The sequence below is a fragment of the Myripristis murdjan genome, chromosome 9 (assembly GCF_902150065.1).
Source record: "Myripristis murdjan chromosome 9, fMyrMur1.1, whole genome shotgun sequence".
Lineage (NCBI taxonomy): Eukaryota > Metazoa > Chordata > Actinopteri > Holocentriformes > Holocentridae > Myripristis > Myripristis murdjan.
The window spans coordinates 4,791,542-4,809,294 of record NC_043988.1 but is presented as its reverse complement, the minus strand read 5'-3'; the positions used below and the strand labels follow the sequence as shown (position 1 = coordinate 4,809,294).

Genomic DNA, 17,753 nt, shown 5'->3' with positions numbered 1-17,753 from the left:
CAAAATGACTACCTTGCGCCCTTCCATGCCCAGGTACTACAATCACAACAAGTGCATTATTATTGAGCATGTTGGTGGTGCTAGAAGCTAGGTTTCATCCTCTAACCAACACGAATGTTACAAAATTTCAACAGTTACAACCACTATTCCCACCATTGTCACTGTTCCAGCATTTTAGCCAGCTGACAGTGCTAGAAGAAAGGTCATGGGGTCACTAAAATTGCCTGGTTGCATCCTTTAGGCAACATGAATGTTGTCACCAAAATTCGCAGTAATTCATCAAATACATTTGAGGATATGCCCCTCTAAACCTAAGTGCTGATCAACCACAAAGCAGTGAAAGGTCAGGGTCAGCTAGAGAACATCATCCCTGGAGCTGGTAAAAGTTCAGTGTCTTGCTCAATAACACTTCAGCAGGATGGATGCTTGCCAAAAGATGTTCTTGAACCCAGGTCAGAGATTGTCTCACTAACTACAAGGACACCCAGCTGCCCCCTAGTAGTTGAAGACGTGAGCATTTCTTAATCACTTTCCCCAATTCGATTTCCCTTGCCATGTGGGTTTCCCCAACTTCTAGAGACTGCTGCCTATTGTTGTGTGCCACGCACATTTCCCCTCACAATTACCGCTTTTTCAAAACCAGAGTAAATCTCTGCAGAACCCAGGAACCCTTTTGAGGAACTATGGAATCTTGCCATGTTTGCATCAGTCAAACCAGTCCCTTTTTTGGCCCTGAGATTGAGTTCCTGAACCTCAAAATGCACCCTGAAACCAAGGCAGAACTGTCTGAGTTCCCTGGGACTGTCAGAGTGGGGTTTTACCACTGACCATCCCAGATTGTTTGACAGAATGACAGAACGGGTGTGAAAGTATCATCCCCACCATTTTTGGAACAGAAAGCAAATTATTAAAGGTTGATCTGCATCACTAAAAACAGATTCCTCTTTTCAGGTCTTGCTATTTTCCCATCCTTAACTTCGGTATGTCTCTTCTCCAAACCAAATGCACCATCACAGTGGCACAGTAGTATATAATCACGATTATAATGGCTACTTCATCATCTTCACTGTTTACAGCTTTGCTGTTGTCAGCCACATGCAAAATTTCTAGACAGCTCCTTATTTGATTTGAGATTACTGTTCTCAGATTGTGGTGGAATCACAACCACACAAGAGCTTAGGGTCTTGCCTCTATGAGCAAGATCCAGAACTTTGACTCAGGGGTAGGTAACCATGTGCCATAGAGAACTGAGGGTCTGCAGGTTTTCATTCTAAACAAACACACTCTGATTGAAAGTGAGGTAATCAGTGGAATCACCTGGTGTCATTTTTGTTTGGAAAGAAAATCTGCAGACTCTTGGTTCTCCAGGGCACACAGTTGCCCACCCCTGTCCTACACCTTTTTGCTGGAAAGGGGGAAAATAATGGTATTGTACTTCATCCACTTACTGCTGGTCCAACTTTTCCTTTGTCACCTTTCACTCCTGTGCTCCCAGCCTCCCCCTGCCATTTCACAAAGCAAAATGTGATGAGAATCAAGTCAATGCTGGTATTTTATAGGTTACTGTCAAGTCAAATTTATGACTTTAAAGAGTAACTAAACCCAAACCCCACTTAGTGAAGACTGACCTCTACTGGCAAAAAGGAGGTGCCTGGTCTTTGGTGGCAGGTGACGTCACCAACCATGGAGTACAACAGGTGGTGACATCACTTGCCACTCGTGTTCATAGATTTGGGTAGGGTTTAGTTACTCTTTAATCAGAAGCAAGGCTACCTTAGCACCTAGAGTTCCAGTGTCCCCAGTCAAACCAGCAGGACCTTTTTCTCCCTGAAGAGAGCACAGGTGCAGTTGACCATTTCCATGCCACATTTCATTGTGTAAGTTTTTATCATGATTCAAAAGGTCAAATGTTGAACATGAATTGAGAAATATATGTATAAATGTAATGTAAATATTCACATAAACAACAATGCATTTATTTATTTATTTATTTATTTAATGGATTTCGTGGGTGCTAGGTTGGGAACCTTTCCCTAAAGAAACACAGCAACTTTGATCATGAAAAACACTGAATTGGACTTGAGTGTGTTGACAGTGAAGTTATGAAGAATACACTACAAGATTATTTACCTTTTGTCCTGGTGGTCCATCAGGCCCCGGCATTCCAAAAATGCCTGGAAAACCCTGGAAAAAAATTACACATTTACATTAATTACTAAATATAACAACTGAATTTTAAAATGAGATCAATATCACAATTTGAAAGTGAAACCTATTTAACAAAGCAATGAGTAGTTAAAAACTTCAACATCAATAAAACACCACCTACTTCAGTTTGGTGCTTACCTGTAGTCCCAACAAACCTGATGGTCCAATTTTACCCAGCAAGCCCCCTTGACCCTGTGGACAAACCACAGCATAACTAGTGTAACTGTAGCATTACGGAGATTGACTGCACATGATTACATGCAGTATAAATAAATAAACACAGATACATAAATATATGGTGTTAATTAGCACTATAGATGGACAAACAATGAAGATACATTGCTAGGTGGACAGAATAGTTATCAAGAGTTACTTACCATCAGCCCTGCATAACCCTTCTCTCCTTTTGACCCTCTCGGTCCTTGGATGCCTGGACCCCCTGGAGGCCCGTCTGATCCTGTCACTCCACGGCTTCCTACATCTCCCTATAATAATAAAAAAAAAAAAAGTTCTTAAATGACCTGAGAGTTTATAAAATTAGTAAAATATCCCTGTAACAGAATGGAAATGGTTAAGTTCAAAAAAGCAGCAAACATGCTGTAGCTTGAAAGCCAGTGGTCTGTTTTCTATGTGATGCACAATGAGCTACAGCTCAGTGCAGTACCATATATCACAATCATCCATCTGGTTCTTTTTTATTTCATTAGAGAAATACCTCGCCTTGCAAAAGGTTAAGGGAAGTCCGCACACACAGCTTATGCTCCATAAAAGAGGTATTTCTCTATTGACTGTTTTTTGGTCTGGCACCAGCAATCAAAGTGGATGTGCATGACAATTTTCCACAAACTCTTTTTTTTTATTTCATGCAACATACTATCCTATGACTAACTTATTACTACAATTTAGCTTTGATTCACTTAAAAATCCTTTTATCTGTCTCCATGACCAGCCATTCATCCATGCACCTATCATTCGCCACTGATCTAGGGCCAGGTTAGGGTGGCAACATGGAGAGGAAGCCAGACATCTTTTTCCTCAGACATATCTGCCAGCGCCTCATTGGGGGTTCCAAAGAATTACTAGGTTATCTGGGATACTGGTTTCCCCCAGCATGTTCTGGGTCTGCCCTGGGGTTTCCTCCCAGTTAAATGTGCCTGGATTCCTCCATAGGGGGGCTTATGGCAGCGTATCCTAGTTAGATGCCCAAAACACCTAAACTGGCCCCTTTCAACATGGATGAGCGGTGGATCTACTCCAAGATATCCCCGATATCTGAGCTCCTCACCCAAACCCTAATGTTGAGTCCAACCACCCTGCAGAGGAAGCTCATTTCAGCTGCTTGTATTCACAAACTCATTGTTTGTGAACCCAAAGCTTATGACCATAAGTGAGAACTAGAACAAAGAATGACCAACAATCCCTCTTCCCCACAATGGTCCAGTCTCTCGTTCTCCCATTCCATTTTAACCTCACTCGTGAACAAGACTTAGAGATACTTGGACTTCCTTGGATCCCATAGTTCCTTCAATCAAAGCTTAATTGTAATCCATGCAATCAGACTTGGGGGTTCTGAACCTAATCCTAACCTTTGTGCTGGAGATCATAGCTTGATGAAGCCAACAAGATTAAACTATCAGCAAAAAGTAGTGACACCACCCTGAGGTCACCACACCGGACACCAGTTCCATCCACGATCTGATACCAAGGTACCACAAATAATTTGACAATTACATATTGATGTTTAAAATGCTACATTTAGTACCTTCAGCTACATTTACAGCTCAAACATAACATGGAAATTACCTTTGATCCTTTAGCACCTGGATCCCCCATAATGCCAAGTTCTCCGACATTTCCCTGCAAAAAGAAATAAAAAAGAATGAAGAATAACACCTTTTACTAGAGCGCCTAGTGGCTGAATATAATAGGTGCTTAGAAATGACCACACTGCCGACCTCTTTGCCTCTCTGCCCAGGCACACCCTGCAGCCCGTGTGAGCCCTCAGGTCCTGGTTCTCCCTTTAGTCCCTCGGGCCCTGGTCGCCCCTGGGGGCCTGGGGCTCCCTGTCTTACCAAGAAGACATATTGTTGGACAGTTGTTTGACATTGGCTGCTTTGTCTCCTCTGATGGTGAGTTATTTTATGTGTTGTTATTTTGGCACCTGTCTGTCAACTTCAGTGAACCTACATGCCCTATGTTTTTGACTTACACTTATATCATGTCAGTCATATAAAGGTGAATGACAGTGCCTGAGACAGATCCTTTTTTTTTTTTTAACAGAATGCTAATATCAGCAAACCAGTGCATCGGTTTAACTTTAGTCTAATAGCAAAAGCAAATTAAAGAAAAGTTCATGAGAACTGGGTTTGTTTTTGTAAAATTCTCTAAAAATGTCACAGACCTGGTCACCCTTTGTTCCAGGAGGCCCGTCTTCACCAATGGGACCTGGAGCACCCTAGCATTACACACCAAATGATACACATCATTGATACAAGTGACAGTAGTGGCACTGTCAGCAGTGACTAACATTTTAAACTCCATGATCAGTTGTGTTTTTTGAAACATATTGTGTACTGTGATTGCGTCGGTTTCTAACTGACCTGTTGTCCGTTCAGTCCCGGTGGACCAACCTCACCAGCAGGACCCAGTGATCCCTGTAGAAAAAACAATACACCTCAATACTAAGTTCACTTGAATGGTGCTTGAGGTTGACCGAAATGGAACTCTGAAAGCCAGTATTGTTGCATTGAAGCGTCCGTTAGCCAGTATTTTATCTTCTTCAGTATCTTTAAACTTGGCCACTTTCATCTAAAAAAAATCCCAAATAACAAGGACACAGTGTTTTATTTATGAAAAAGGATTTGATAACAAACAGTTTAGCAAACTATGTATTGATACTGTTACCTGCACTCCTTTCTCTCCAGCTTGACCCATCAGTCCATCAAACCCTGGTGTTCCCTGATAAAAACAAAAACCCATTTTACACCAAATATGCATAAATCATAATCAAGTGCAGCAGCATAGAGTACTTCATGTTTGTCATGCTGTTGTGGAACAGAGAGAAAGGTGAAAAGTACCCACTCACTGGAAACCCTCTGGGTCCCACCGGCCCTGGTGGCCCTGGAGGCCCCAAGCTCCCTAGAGGACCGGGGTTCCCCATGCTACCCTCTGGTCCTGGCTGTCCTAGAGGGCCCTAAAAGGATTTGTAATGGGGAAAGAGAGAATAATGATGAAGAGTAGCATAACTGGAGATTGTAAAGATCCTTGTTTTTGTCTCATTCTCTGATGCTAACCATTACTATGGTATAGTAATAGTTTAATACTATGGTTACTGTGCTTTTTTTTTTATTTTCTGTCTGTGTCCAGTGCAGTTGATGAAGTTTGAGTTTCTGCAGGTGGTGCTGTTTTCTTTTCTGATCAGCCATGGTAATTATCCCTGCTCATGCTAACTACACAATTCTTCTCAGGATATGTGAAGCAATGCAAGTCAGCTTCTCGGCTTACATTGGAAACAGGTAAGTTTCTATCACCCTATTGCCAGATTTTTTCCCTCTTGCATTAAGAAGAAATGTTGTATAACGACAAATTAAATTACACTGACTGATTGCAATGGACATACAGAACCTGAGCAGTAATATTTTTCCATACTTCTTGTTCACCAGCTACTCACTGGTAGTCCCTGGAAGCCTTTGGGTCCTATCGCTCCCTGATGGCCCTGGAGAAGAGAAATGAGGGAAAGCAAAATTGTCTAGCTATCCTCTTGCTAAATGGTGGTTAAGTATGACGGACTCATTAACATTTTTAGGATGTTGAACAGTCGTTTGCCTACCTGTGGTCCAGGAGGTCCTCTCTCACCACGGGGGCCTTGTAAACCCTGTGGGAACAATGTGTCATTATAGACGGACCACAACCAATATATACAACCAGAATGCATTTCTCCTTTTATTGGAGTGTGTGTGTGGTTGGTTTCAAACAAATCTCTATCAAACATGCTCACCAGAGGTCCTGTCTTTCCCGGGATGCCAGTAGGGCCTCTGACACCAGCATCTCCCTTCAGGAAAACAGACATCAGACAGCATATCAATTGCACTTGAGTGAAACAGACAGAAGTGGACCTTGTGCTACTGAACAGAACTTAGTCCTTTTCATGCTATCTATCTTATGGAGTGTTTCCAGTGTGGGACACTGTGAGACAGTCTACATCTGCAGAAGAAAACCACGTTGCCTGAATACACACAGTGAGAAAATGCAGTAGGGTTTGAGTTCTTGACACTCTGATACTGATGTGTGATGTAAACGTGAACAGGGACTATGCCTTACCCTTTGCCCCATGTGGCCTGGTCGCCCCATCAAACCCAGTGCTCCAGGGTAACCCTGAGGATCAGTTAAAATTTTCAATGTACACTTATAAATGTGTTGTACATCTGACCTAAACAATTTTAAAACTTGTTAAATAAAATAAAACGACAAAAAACATCTCACTCAAACCTGAAAAATAAATAAATAAATAATAACACAATACTGAGCTGCTTGTCTAGCTGTTTTTCACGAGAGACCAAACCAAGAAAGCAGTATTTTGACAAACAAAATAGAAGTCACCTACATAAATGCCCACTGGTCCCTGGGGGCCCACCACTCCTGCTTTTCCTGTGAGGCCCTTAAAAAGAGACATTACAATCAGTTACTCATATATATTATGAAACCTTCTGACACTTCATTTCAGTGAAATTCGTTCTTTGTTTTAATCGCAGATTGATTTGTGTGAAATAAAAATGCTGCATAATGCAAGATAACACTCAAATAGAAACCTTAAATGGGTAATGAGATGTCTATATGAACTCATTTCCAGTCCACTTCTTAAGACTAATTGTCTAATTCCAAAACCTTTGAAGAAACCAGAAACTCAATTGCAATACTCTTCCAGACTGGCCTAGATGTAATTTTCTTCCTCAAATGTGACGTAGATTTCATTTTTTATGCCAGTGTGAACAGCACAAAAACCACATTGAATATGAAATTTTCAGTTGGGCAACTTATATGTCGTCCTAAATCAGATCCATATCCGATTCCTGCCGTCTGAACGCTCAAATAGGAATTCAGGTGTTTTTTTGTTTTTTCCCACTGAGCACACTCATCTCTCTTTAAGAGCGTCAGTATTCATTCATTGTCAGCAGTGGTGGACAAAACAAAACATCAAGACCAGCAGAAACAATGACAGGGAGATATATAGATACATGATAAGATGCCACCATACCACTGTTAGGACAGCAAACAATTCAAGAAATGAATGCCTGCACTGCTATTTTATTCAAAGTAATGATGAACTGTCATGTCGATTTAACAAGTGACCGTATCTGACAGTCAGACATGGGTCACTAATACAAAGAAGCATGTGAAGTGTCCAATGACTTTTGAGCCTCTGAAAATGGGGTGACATTGTATAAAACTGGCTGTAAATCCTAAACGGTTGATGCCATATTTTTGTTGAACCCCTTGAATTAAAGCTGAAAGTCTGCACTTAAATCATGTCTTGTTAACTCCATTTCAAATCCACTGTGGTGGTGTACAAGGGCAAAATGATGAATGTCGTGTCACTGTCCAGATACTTATGGACCTGAATGTATGTAGCCTAAAATACATTTAGGATCTTCTCACCCTCTCACCAGTCGCTCCAGGAATCCCATCTTGACCCGGCAGTCCTGGTGGACCCTGTTGGACTCACAAATAACTCAAGTCAACATGTTGTGAAGATAGAATTAGTACACTGGTGTGCCAGTAGGAGAATGTCATCAGTAAAAGATCAGGGGTTGACATACCGGAGAACCTGGAGGCCCTGCTTGCCCTGGATCACCAGCCATACCTGGAAACCCCTTCATGTGAACAGAGAGAATTGAAACATTCAGACAAATAAATACATTCCCACTGGTAGCTGCCCAGTAAAAGCACAGAACAACAATTTTTACAGCAAAATTAAATTTTGGTTGAGAGTTGGAGTGTATAGTAATCTGGGCGTGATGTGAGTCCACATGGTGGTGAAATCTCCTCATTAGTTGCTCTGTGCTCCCCCGGGCTGATAATCCACAGTACTGTATGTCTCTCCATCTCTCCATTCACTTTGATAGCATGACAGTTCCCAAAATAACACTTTTAGCACATAAATGAAGTGGATTATGCCTATAAAAACAACATGTCCCAGTACCTTTTTTTTTTTTTTTTTACCCTACAATGATTTGTGAAAATACTATCAGGTCATTTCTTCCTGGCCCAAAGTTACAAGGTGGATGTTTCCAGCAGACTCTATCTGCTGGATCTACTTTCCAATTCAAATGGAAAAATAATGAGAAAAATCTATTTTGGTCAAATTTTGAACCAGGACTTGTTTTTTAAATCTGAATTGTCCACTTTGTTCACATTTGTCAGCGTGCTAAAAGTGTTCTTTTGGGAGCTCTTGGGAGCATGGAGCAGCTCCCCCGGCTAGCTGGGGGAATTCAAATTGGAATCCTTTCCATCATAAGCACACTTCTGCACCACAGCCACATTATTATTTTTCCACATTAAAAATAGCATCTACATAGACTGAACAAACAGAGACACAGGTAGATACTGCACTAATCCCTGGGGGGAAAGCCTGATGCAGAAGCAGCCTGAAAACATATATTTACATAGCAAATTACGCAATTAATGTCACTCAAGAATATGCTGTCTAAGGTCACTGAGTCTGGAAATTGCTGCAAACCCTGTAAACATTTTAACAAGGGTTTATCTTGTGTTGCCTGACATTTACAGGCTTATATAGACAAAGGAGTGTCACAATACCGGCCACCTCTGCCCACAGGCAAAATGTTACAGAGATCACATAACATGCCACAGGAGCAACAACACATCCTATTGCTTTATTGGGGCATTTTATGGGACACAGCCTCTATCTGCACTGACTTTCCCAACATTTAACTCTTCATGACCGTATCCCGTCCCTGGCTGAACGGGTCAAAGAATGCAACTCACTCTGTCTCCCTTCGGCCCAGGGATACCGACTGAACCAGGACCACCCTGCAAGTCAGACACGTAACATTACTGTCATATCACCATGTTGAAAACATGACAGTTCATAAAATATTGAGGTTGCTAGATAAAAGTTGTGGAATTGGCTAACAGTAGCATAGCTGAAAAGTAGAAATTAAATAGGATTAAAAGTTATAAAATGGGAACCTGTGTACCAGGCTTTCCTTCTGATCCCTCAATCCCAACATGGCCTCTAAAACCCTGCAACAAAACACACAAACAAAACCACATGCACAGTCTGCTGGTTATCTAATATAGCAGTGACTATCAAACCTGATGTGGCTTTTTTTTTTTTTTGCTTCAGGTCTTACCGGCATGCCAGGTAGGCCAAACAGGCCAGGGAGTCCTATGCGACCCTGGAAATGGAAGTAAATCAGATAAAAGAAGGGGGTAAAATGATTTGCTTGACACTGCAACTCTCAGCTTTCAATTGTTTTCAAGTGTCTACTGTCCAAATGGCACTTTACCCTGGGTCCTTTGGGTCCTATCTTCCCGTTTTGTCCTGGTTTGCCCCTGTTGCCCTTAAATATGAACAAAAACTGACAGTCACCATATTATAACAGTTGTATAACCATACATGGGCCACAATAAATGAGCGTAGTCTGTATTTTCCTACATAACACAAGTGCAACCTCATTTTCATAATCTCATTTCAGTAAAAGCATTTGACTGTATAGGTTATGCTGAATAGGCCTTAATAAACTAGAGATTAATGGAGTCACCAGCAGGCTCCCAGCCATCTGTTCATGTTTTTTTAACATTTGTTTTGTTGCCTTCATTTTAGAGCACTTTGTAATTGAATGACAAAATGCTCTCAAATAATGTGCCACATAAATATCTTTGCTCTTTACAGTAATAATTAAAGTGGAAGTAGTGGCACAAGTGGTAGCAAGAGTGGTGGTGGTAGTGGTAACAGTAGCAATGGTAGTTTTAGCAATAGTAGGAGTGCTAATAATATAAAGTGACCATACAAAATAAAAGGTGCATGCGGTCAGCAGTCTGTGACAGGCAATAGCTCTAGTTTATTGGCTTTGCTGGACCAAACAGCAGTAAAAACCACTAACCTTTGGCCCCTCCTTCCCAACCACTCCTTGGAGACCTGCCTCGCCCTCTTCACCCTGAGAGGACAAACGATGGAGAAACTAATAAGAATTAACAGACATGCTCGTGTACTTGGCTTACACTGCCACATTGCAAATCTGAGAACCGCTAAAATTTGTATATCTTTATTTTTTAAACAGTCGAGTGAGACAGAGTTCTCTCTTTCAAAAAGGAACACTTTATTGCCAAGATGAACACAATTTATGTGATTTTTATGTCTATTTAATTTATTGCTGCTGTAATGATCCACTTGGGAGTGAATAATGTTCATCTTTCTCTTCTTTTTAATGGGCCTATAATGTTCCTCCATGTTTCTATGTTAAAAACAACAACAAGCCTTTATCACTTCGGTTGAGAATGTTAAGGTTTGTCTCCCAGAGGATAGATATATATATATATATAGTCTTGATTGTCCCGCAGGAAATTTGTTTTCACAGCCTGTACAAACACAGAAACATATAGATGACCATACTGCAACACACAGATATACATGCAGAGAACACAGACAACATATATACACTGGGAGGGCTGAAGGTCGGAGAAATTTGTCTTGCAGTCAAGCCACTGCATAGTCCAAAACAAATCATAAAAATGCATAAGATAAGAAATGCACATTACATAAGTATAAAGTATTGCTCCCATTGGGTGAACAGTTTGTGTCTTCATTAATTAGATAGATGCTCACGCACTTTGAAATGGGCTTTATTGGCTGTGGGGTGCTTGCTATATAGGGACAGTTACACAAGTGTACATTTTATTAGCAGAGATATGGGGAAAAGTATTTGAGAAATTTCTCCACCAAAGCAGGAATAAACTCTTAGGGAGTGCTACTGGAATTTCATTATATTGTTGTCTGACCCTCAGTATAATGACAATAAAACTATTTGACTTGATATACAGTATAGATACAACAGTATCAATAGTAAGAGTACAGTGTCAGTGGGCGTTTCATGCTTAAACTTTGGACATCCAGATAATCTATGAATCTGTACCGCTTTTCCTTGGGGCCCAGGCTGACCTCTCACCCCTGGAAGACCTGTGGGGCCGCGAACACCCCTTTCCCCTTGGTGACCTTGGATCCCTGCAGCACCAGGGGGGCCCTAAGGAAACCATATATGAAGAGCTTCAGTCCAAAGCACAATGTGTACATTTATCTCCAGCTTGGGGGAACAAAAAAAAAAAAAAAGCAAAAAAAGTTACCATACTTGTTTAATAATTTTATTTTTTTATACAACCAATTAATCAATCAAGAGGGAACCACATTTTAATTTCATTATACAACCTGATGTATAATGACCAATAAACTTCCTTGTATCCTTGTATCCTTGTAAAGTGACTGTACCCTTTAAAAGGTGCCACCTGTAGCATTTTAGCATTAATAAATGATTACCAAATTTGATTGATTGATTCATTGATTTTAATTTAATTGCAGTAACAAATGAGACCATCACTGAGAAAAGTAACCCTGTCTACTGGTGTCTACATTGCATTTTACACAGTGACACACTGGGTTGGATTTGGTGGGAAGAGTTTCTAGCCATGAAGAAATGCATGATACATGTAGCACTTTTAAAAAGTATGGCTCATTTAATGGTCATCTCATTTCATTTTCTCAGAGTAGGTGTTCAATTTTTTTTTTTTTTTTTATATTGCAAATGTCCCATTGCAATGAAATCGTCCACATGGGGAATAATTATATTTTCCTTTCCAATACCAATGTCCTCTTCGTCTTACCCTGTCTCCTTTGGGTCCAGCATTCCCTTTGTCACCATCCAGTCCTCTATGGCCCTAGACCCGACAGCCATGTCACACAGGATTTGGGTCAAATGACTCAATTCAATCAATTCAACATTGCTTAAAAGCTAATACTGGGATTTTTTTTCACTACAAGAAAGCCTCTTAAATCCACAATAAACAACAGATTTACTCCAACCCTGAATGCTACCAAAAACAGAAGAATGCACTTCTTACTGTGCCACCTGGAAATCCTTTCAGACCAGGAATTCCCATCATCCCCTAGAGGAAAAGTGCAGAAGGAAGTGAGATGCTGAAATCTGAACACGATTCCATCATAACAATGCACAGATGGAGACTGCCTCCAGCAGAAGATATGGTGGCTTGCTTATTATTTGCCATTTTGGAGCATTCCTTCACCATGTTTGGAGTCATGGATGACCTCAGTAAAATATGGAGAACCCCAACAAAAGAAAACAATCCAAAGTTGCGGTTGTTATAGGCCTTAAACACAACCAGACATGTGAACATGGAAGTGAAATAGCAGATGGCAGCACAATGGGATGGGAAATAGACCCCTGTGTATTAAACGTGGGAGTGCCCCAGCCAGATACGTGCTTCATGGAGGTTTGAAGAAATCAGACCTTGTTGTTCCAGAAAGGCCACAATTCAAACAGCTAACAGGCAGGTAACAAATTAAAGGAAAACCCAACATAAATCATCTTAGTTAAGTGTTGGGCCACCATGAGCCACCAGAGCAGCTGGATGGAGTGGAAGTGTGCTGGAAAGTGTGTTGGAATCAATTCTCCAAGTCTCTGGAACTCTAATGGAGGGATGGAGCTCCATTCTCTTCCCATCCACGAGGGCTCTCTGAGTGATTTGATGAGAATGAAAATGATATAAATCATTTGCTGTTGCCTTCACACTCAACACATCTCAACCAAGCTGAACATCTATGGAAGATTTTGGAGCGATACGTTGGACAACATTCTCCACCACCATAATCAAAACACCAATTGGGGCAATATCTTTTGGAAGAATGGAGCTCCATCCCTCCAGGAGTTCAGAGCCTTGGAGAATCTATGCCAAAGGAGCATTGAAGCTGTTTAGCACTTTCCTAAAACACTTTGTTTGTTTTTCTTGCATTTTTCACCCATCTAGTAGTCAGTGTAGTTTTTCTTTCAGAGGCAAATAAGAAGCAAACAACACAAAAAGTTCCAGGATGGAAATTGGGAACACTTTAAAGGAATGAAAACATAAACTGGGAGTGATAGAATTTAACCATCAGTCAAGGCCTCCAGGTTGTGCACGCACACACCCAACCCTGTTCTTGTAACATCCAAGCCAAGTCTCTACTTAGAACAAGCACTCACTCTAGTTAACATCTGGCCACTTAACATAGCAAATTCACATTGGAGATCACAGCAAGGGCAAGGTGGATTCAAGAGGAAGTTATAATGATCTTACCATGGCCCCTTCGATGCCAGGCAATCCCTTTGCTCCCACAGGCCCTATTTCACCCTATCAGAGCAAGCCAGAACATTGATATCAGCACAGTTTTCAACAACTGAAAACCCAATGCAAAAACACACATTTTAACAAGATTACAATAATAAAGCTTACCACATCTCCTTTTGAACCAGGAGGGCCATCAATTCCTGGCTGTCCCTGAGAACAATACAATATTTAAGACAGGAATTAAAAAAAAAAAAAAAAAATGGAAACACCAAACAGTTCAACAGTAATTCATGCGATCACTTCACAAGCAATAAGCAACTGGTCATAGCTTTTCATTTGATCATATAAACTTGGCCAGTGGTTTTTAAGCTTGCCAGAAGGGCAAATGCCTGTCAAACTAACCATTAAAGACCAGCTGATCAAATGACAGTTACTGCTGCAGTTTCTACTTTTCATTGCAGTTGCATTCAAAGATCTTTTTTTTTTTTTTTTTCCCAATTCACATTTCTACAACAAAGTTAGTCAAGTGCTTGTGGGAATAACTGCAAAGTCCCTGGTTTCATAATGAGATAAAATCTTGTCATGTTACAACATTAGGTTGTTTGATAGGTTTTGTGTATAATTTGTTAGCTATTGTTATGAGTGACTTTTTTTTTTTTTTTTTTGGAGAATAAAATATTAACGTGGCAAGGGCTTGCTAGACTTATGTTAGGTTATGTTATGTTTCAGGCTACTTTTAAAAACTGAGAGAACACAGTGATTGTTGTGTGCATGTATGTGTCAGGCGCATCACCATTTTTGGCTGTTTTGGTTTTGTAATCATAATGTTGTGTTACTAATGATATTAATTTTCTGTTCCGTTCATGCCAGGATCCTCTGAGTTTTAATTCTGAAAAATCAGATAGAACTTTGAATCCCACTCAAAACCCATTAATTCAAGTGGGAATATAAAAGTACATGCAACAGTATTATCATCTAATACTTAACTATGTACAGGTTGTATTTTTTGAGAGGACATGATAGATGCCCTAATCATTCCCTCTATTGATATTCCATTATTTTGATGGAGAAAAATGCCAGAAGCTTGTGCTTGGTGTGGTTCCCAAGTTAAACTTACCTGGGGCCCCCCGGGTCCAGGTGGGCCTCTCTCTCCTGCTAATCCTGAAGGGCCCTGTTGGAGACACAGTGAGATTGAATAGTTAGGTTTTCTTGTAGATTCTCCACTGATAAGTGTCTGGTCATCAGCCCTGATAAGTGTATGAAGTGTACTGTGGAACGTACTGGAGGGCCTTTACGACCTCGGAGACCAGTTGGCCCTGGATCCCCCTGCAAAGAACACAAAACAACACAGTCACACACCTGACAGTTTGAGTGAACAGTGGTTTTGCACATTATTTTACTTAAACAATAAATCCTTTTAATAAAAGTAAATGATATAATGGGCTGTATCCCAAAATGATATGTTCCATTTTCAGGACAAAAAAATATGACAGAAGGTTAGATAGCCAGAAACTTTAGTATTGTTTTAGTATATTTTTTTTCAAGAAAAAAAGCTCCAATATTATCAAAAAATCCCTGTCATGCAACGGGTCATTTTTTGTTTCAGTAGATGTCATACTTTTCAAATGCTGGACATCCCATTTTGGAACAGAACTGTACATATGAGCTAACCTCAGAGCCATTCACCCCCGGTGGTCCAATCATGCCGGTGGCCCCTGGAGCTCCCTGGTAAATTGACATTGGGAATTTCATTTCTCATTTCATTACCAAAAGTGACATATCAGCAGCAGTTAGCAGGTATATGGACACCGTGTAGCTATACTACAGCATGCTCACCATTAGCCCCGTGGGTCCCTTCAATCCATCGTGTCCAGAGTGGCCCTGATCAAAAGGTTTTAGGAGATTTGAGTCAGGAGAATCAAGTGACAACTGGACACACAGAGCAGAACAGTCTTTGGTTCAGAGACGTCTTACCTCTGGTCCTGGTGGTCCAGGAAGCCCCTGAAAGCCTTTTTTGCCCAAAGAACCCTGAGAGAATGAATTGATGTCAAATTTTAAGACAAACTGAGTCATCATGAGCATAGTATCTTGCTTTACACAACAACAGACATAAATATAGATTTAACAACAGATACAATAGATAATAATAGATAATATAATAGATTATCTAATAGATATAATAAATACTAGATAGAAATAACAAATAATAAAATAAGGGCAAATAAAATAATAATAAAAAACAAACAAACAAAGAAACAACAGATATGATCTATGGGGCCAGATCATGTGTTTGTGTTTGTGTGTGTCAATCATTAATGCTAAGTAAGAGAAATTATTATCTGAAAAATGTGAGGCCAGCTCTTTCAAAGGTTTAAAGGTACTATTGATTTCTTAACAAGTGGGACCTTTTTTTTCTAAATGTATATCCATTTTTTGGGATGCATGAAATCTTTCACAAAGGTCTTTTGAGTTTTCATGGAACTGCCTTGTTATCTTCTAGCTGTGTAAATAAACAAGTCATAAATAGATGTTTCCAGACACTCAAGGGCTTTTAATCAGTGGTATTGACAGCACAGGTCCTGTACAAAAGTAGGCATTTGATAGTTGTTGTTCTGCTTTGGAAATGAAGAGGCACAGAGCTAATTTGTCCAACAGTGGAGGAATGAAAGGGCGAGAAAGTAAAAAAAATTAAGTAAGTAGCATGGACCCTCCACTGATGGCACCCAGCTGGCAGAGAAGCCAGCTGTGGGAGCGCAAGGTTTGTACACTCTGGTCTGAGAGTGGCGCTGGAGGACAGGTTACAAGGATTCATCCTCTGATGAGCATGAATGTGCGTTCCAAATTTCGTGGCAATCTGCCCGATAGATTATGAGATATTAAATTTGCCATTTTGGCCTGAGGGTGGCAGTAGAGGAAAGATAATGGGGGTCATTAAAATCAAGTGAAACCTTCCTTTGGGGAATATGAATGCCCTCACCAAATATCATGGCAATTTACTGATTAGATGTCATGATATTTTGCGTGCAAAGTTGATATTGTGGTCTGAGGGTGGCGCTAGAGGAAATGAAAGGGTTCATCCTCCGAGTAGCATGGATTTGCTCACCAAACTACAAGGTCCAACACATTTCAAGATATGTTGTCTTGGTGTAAAGTGTTGACAAGGCCTTCCTTAGGGGAGCCTAAATATGTGACTTTCTCACATGGCATTGTAAGACTGATCAGACAGATCATTTAACTCTGAAAGTTCTTTACAAGTGAACATGTCATTACATATATAGGACTCATTGCAATATCAAATGAGAATGGTCTTGACTAGATGTTATTCTTACAGGGGGGCCAGCGGGTCCAGCTTCTCCTGGTTCCCCTTTAGATCCCTGGAGATCACATAAAGAACACACAGTGCAAATGAGTTATATTTCTTAACAAACTTACAGGGTACAATGAGCCATTTGATACAGTAAAGGGGACTTTTCTAATAACAAATAGAGCCAAAGTGGTGATATTAAAACATAATGTTAAAATAAGCACTCATATAATATTTATTTTATGCCTTTGCTCCTTTTACAGCAATTTGTAATGTTATTAATAACAGTAACCTTGTACTAATGGTAATGGTAATAGTAGCAGTAGCATCATTAGCAGTAGAAGAATTTTGCTACTGATATTATTATAACATCATAATTATTAGTATCCATAGTAGTAGCAGCACTTGCAGTTTCACACAGGTTTGGCCACTGTTTAAAAGCTGTAAGTCTTTCCAGTCACTAGAGGGCGATGTGGTCAGGCATTTACCGTACAGCTCACACTGAGCCATGGAGAAGCTCATATTGAGTAGAGGAGAAGCACAGTAGTGGGTCATGCTCTTAAAATTGTTTTCTGAAATGTAAATATATGTACTGACCTTCTCCCCAGCCCTCCCTCTGTCTCCACATGGTCCTGGCTCACCAGTGAAACCCTAGAGTACAGTGCACAGAGAAAATAAAACACTTTTCTTTCTTCTTTGCACTCATTCAGTAATGAACGTTTATACCCGGTCTGCTGCTGGCCACTGAGCAGCTCCACTGGAGCAGTTGGAAATTAAATGCCTTGCTATAGGGCAACTCTGGGGAAGGTGAGCGCGTCTTAGCCACTTCCCCAGCCGGGTTTTGGATCAGCAAACTTTAGCTACAGAACTGCTTCTCAAAACCTTT

General features: G+C 40.5%; 1 protein-coding gene across 1 annotated transcript in view; it reads right to left on the bottom strand.

The window, feature by feature from the left end:
- LOC115365975 (collagen alpha-1(I) chain) overlaps nt 1-15,593 on the bottom strand; it is a 30,130-nt gene extending 14,537 nt beyond the window's left edge. Inside the window, exons 1-33 of the mRNA XM_030061218.1 lie at nt 15,538-15,593; nt 15,400-15,444; nt 15,235-15,288; nt 14,845-14,889; nt 14,681-14,734; nt 13,729-13,773; nt 13,573-13,626; nt 12,343-12,387; nt 12,106-12,159; nt 11,364-11,471; nt 10,335-10,388; nt 9,738-9,791; nt 9,582-9,626; nt 9,418-9,471; nt 9,214-9,258; nt 8,025-8,078; nt 7,864-7,917; nt 6,812-6,865; nt 6,529-6,582; nt 6,206-6,259; nt 6,038-6,082; nt 5,879-5,923; nt 5,294-5,401; nt 5,113-5,166; nt 4,809-4,862; nt 4,610-4,663; nt 4,164-4,271; nt 4,012-4,065; nt 2,586-2,693; nt 2,347-2,400; nt 2,131-2,184; nt 1,774-1,827; nt 1,449-1,502 (exon numbers count right to left, since the gene is read on the bottom strand). Of these exons, the coding sequence (XP_029917078.1) occupies nt 1,449-1,502; nt 1,774-1,827; nt 2,131-2,184; nt 2,347-2,400; nt 2,586-2,693; nt 4,012-4,065; nt 4,164-4,271; nt 4,610-4,663; nt 4,809-4,862; nt 5,113-5,166; nt 5,294-5,401; nt 5,879-5,923; nt 6,038-6,082; nt 6,206-6,259; nt 6,529-6,582; nt 6,812-6,865; nt 7,864-7,917; nt 8,025-8,078; nt 9,214-9,258; nt 9,418-9,471; nt 9,582-9,626; nt 9,738-9,791; nt 10,335-10,388; nt 11,364-11,471; nt 12,106-12,159; nt 12,343-12,387; nt 13,573-13,626; nt 13,729-13,773; nt 14,681-14,734; nt 14,845-14,889; nt 15,235-15,288; nt 15,400-15,402 (1,830 nt within the window). The 5' untranslated portion in view covers nt 15,403-15,444; nt 15,538-15,593. The remainder of the gene's footprint in view (nt 1-1,448; nt 1,503-1,773; nt 1,828-2,130; nt 2,185-2,346; nt 2,401-2,585; nt 2,694-4,011; nt 4,066-4,163; nt 4,272-4,609; nt 4,664-4,808; nt 4,863-5,112; nt 5,167-5,293; nt 5,402-5,878; nt 5,924-6,037; nt 6,083-6,205; nt 6,260-6,528; nt 6,583-6,811; nt 6,866-7,863; nt 7,918-8,024; nt 8,079-9,213; nt 9,259-9,417; nt 9,472-9,581; nt 9,627-9,737; nt 9,792-10,334; nt 10,389-11,363; nt 11,472-12,105; nt 12,160-12,342; nt 12,388-13,572; nt 13,627-13,728; nt 13,774-14,680; nt 14,735-14,844; nt 14,890-15,234; nt 15,289-15,399; nt 15,445-15,537) is intronic.
- Nucleotides 15,594-17,753: the final 2,160 nt, after the last annotated feature.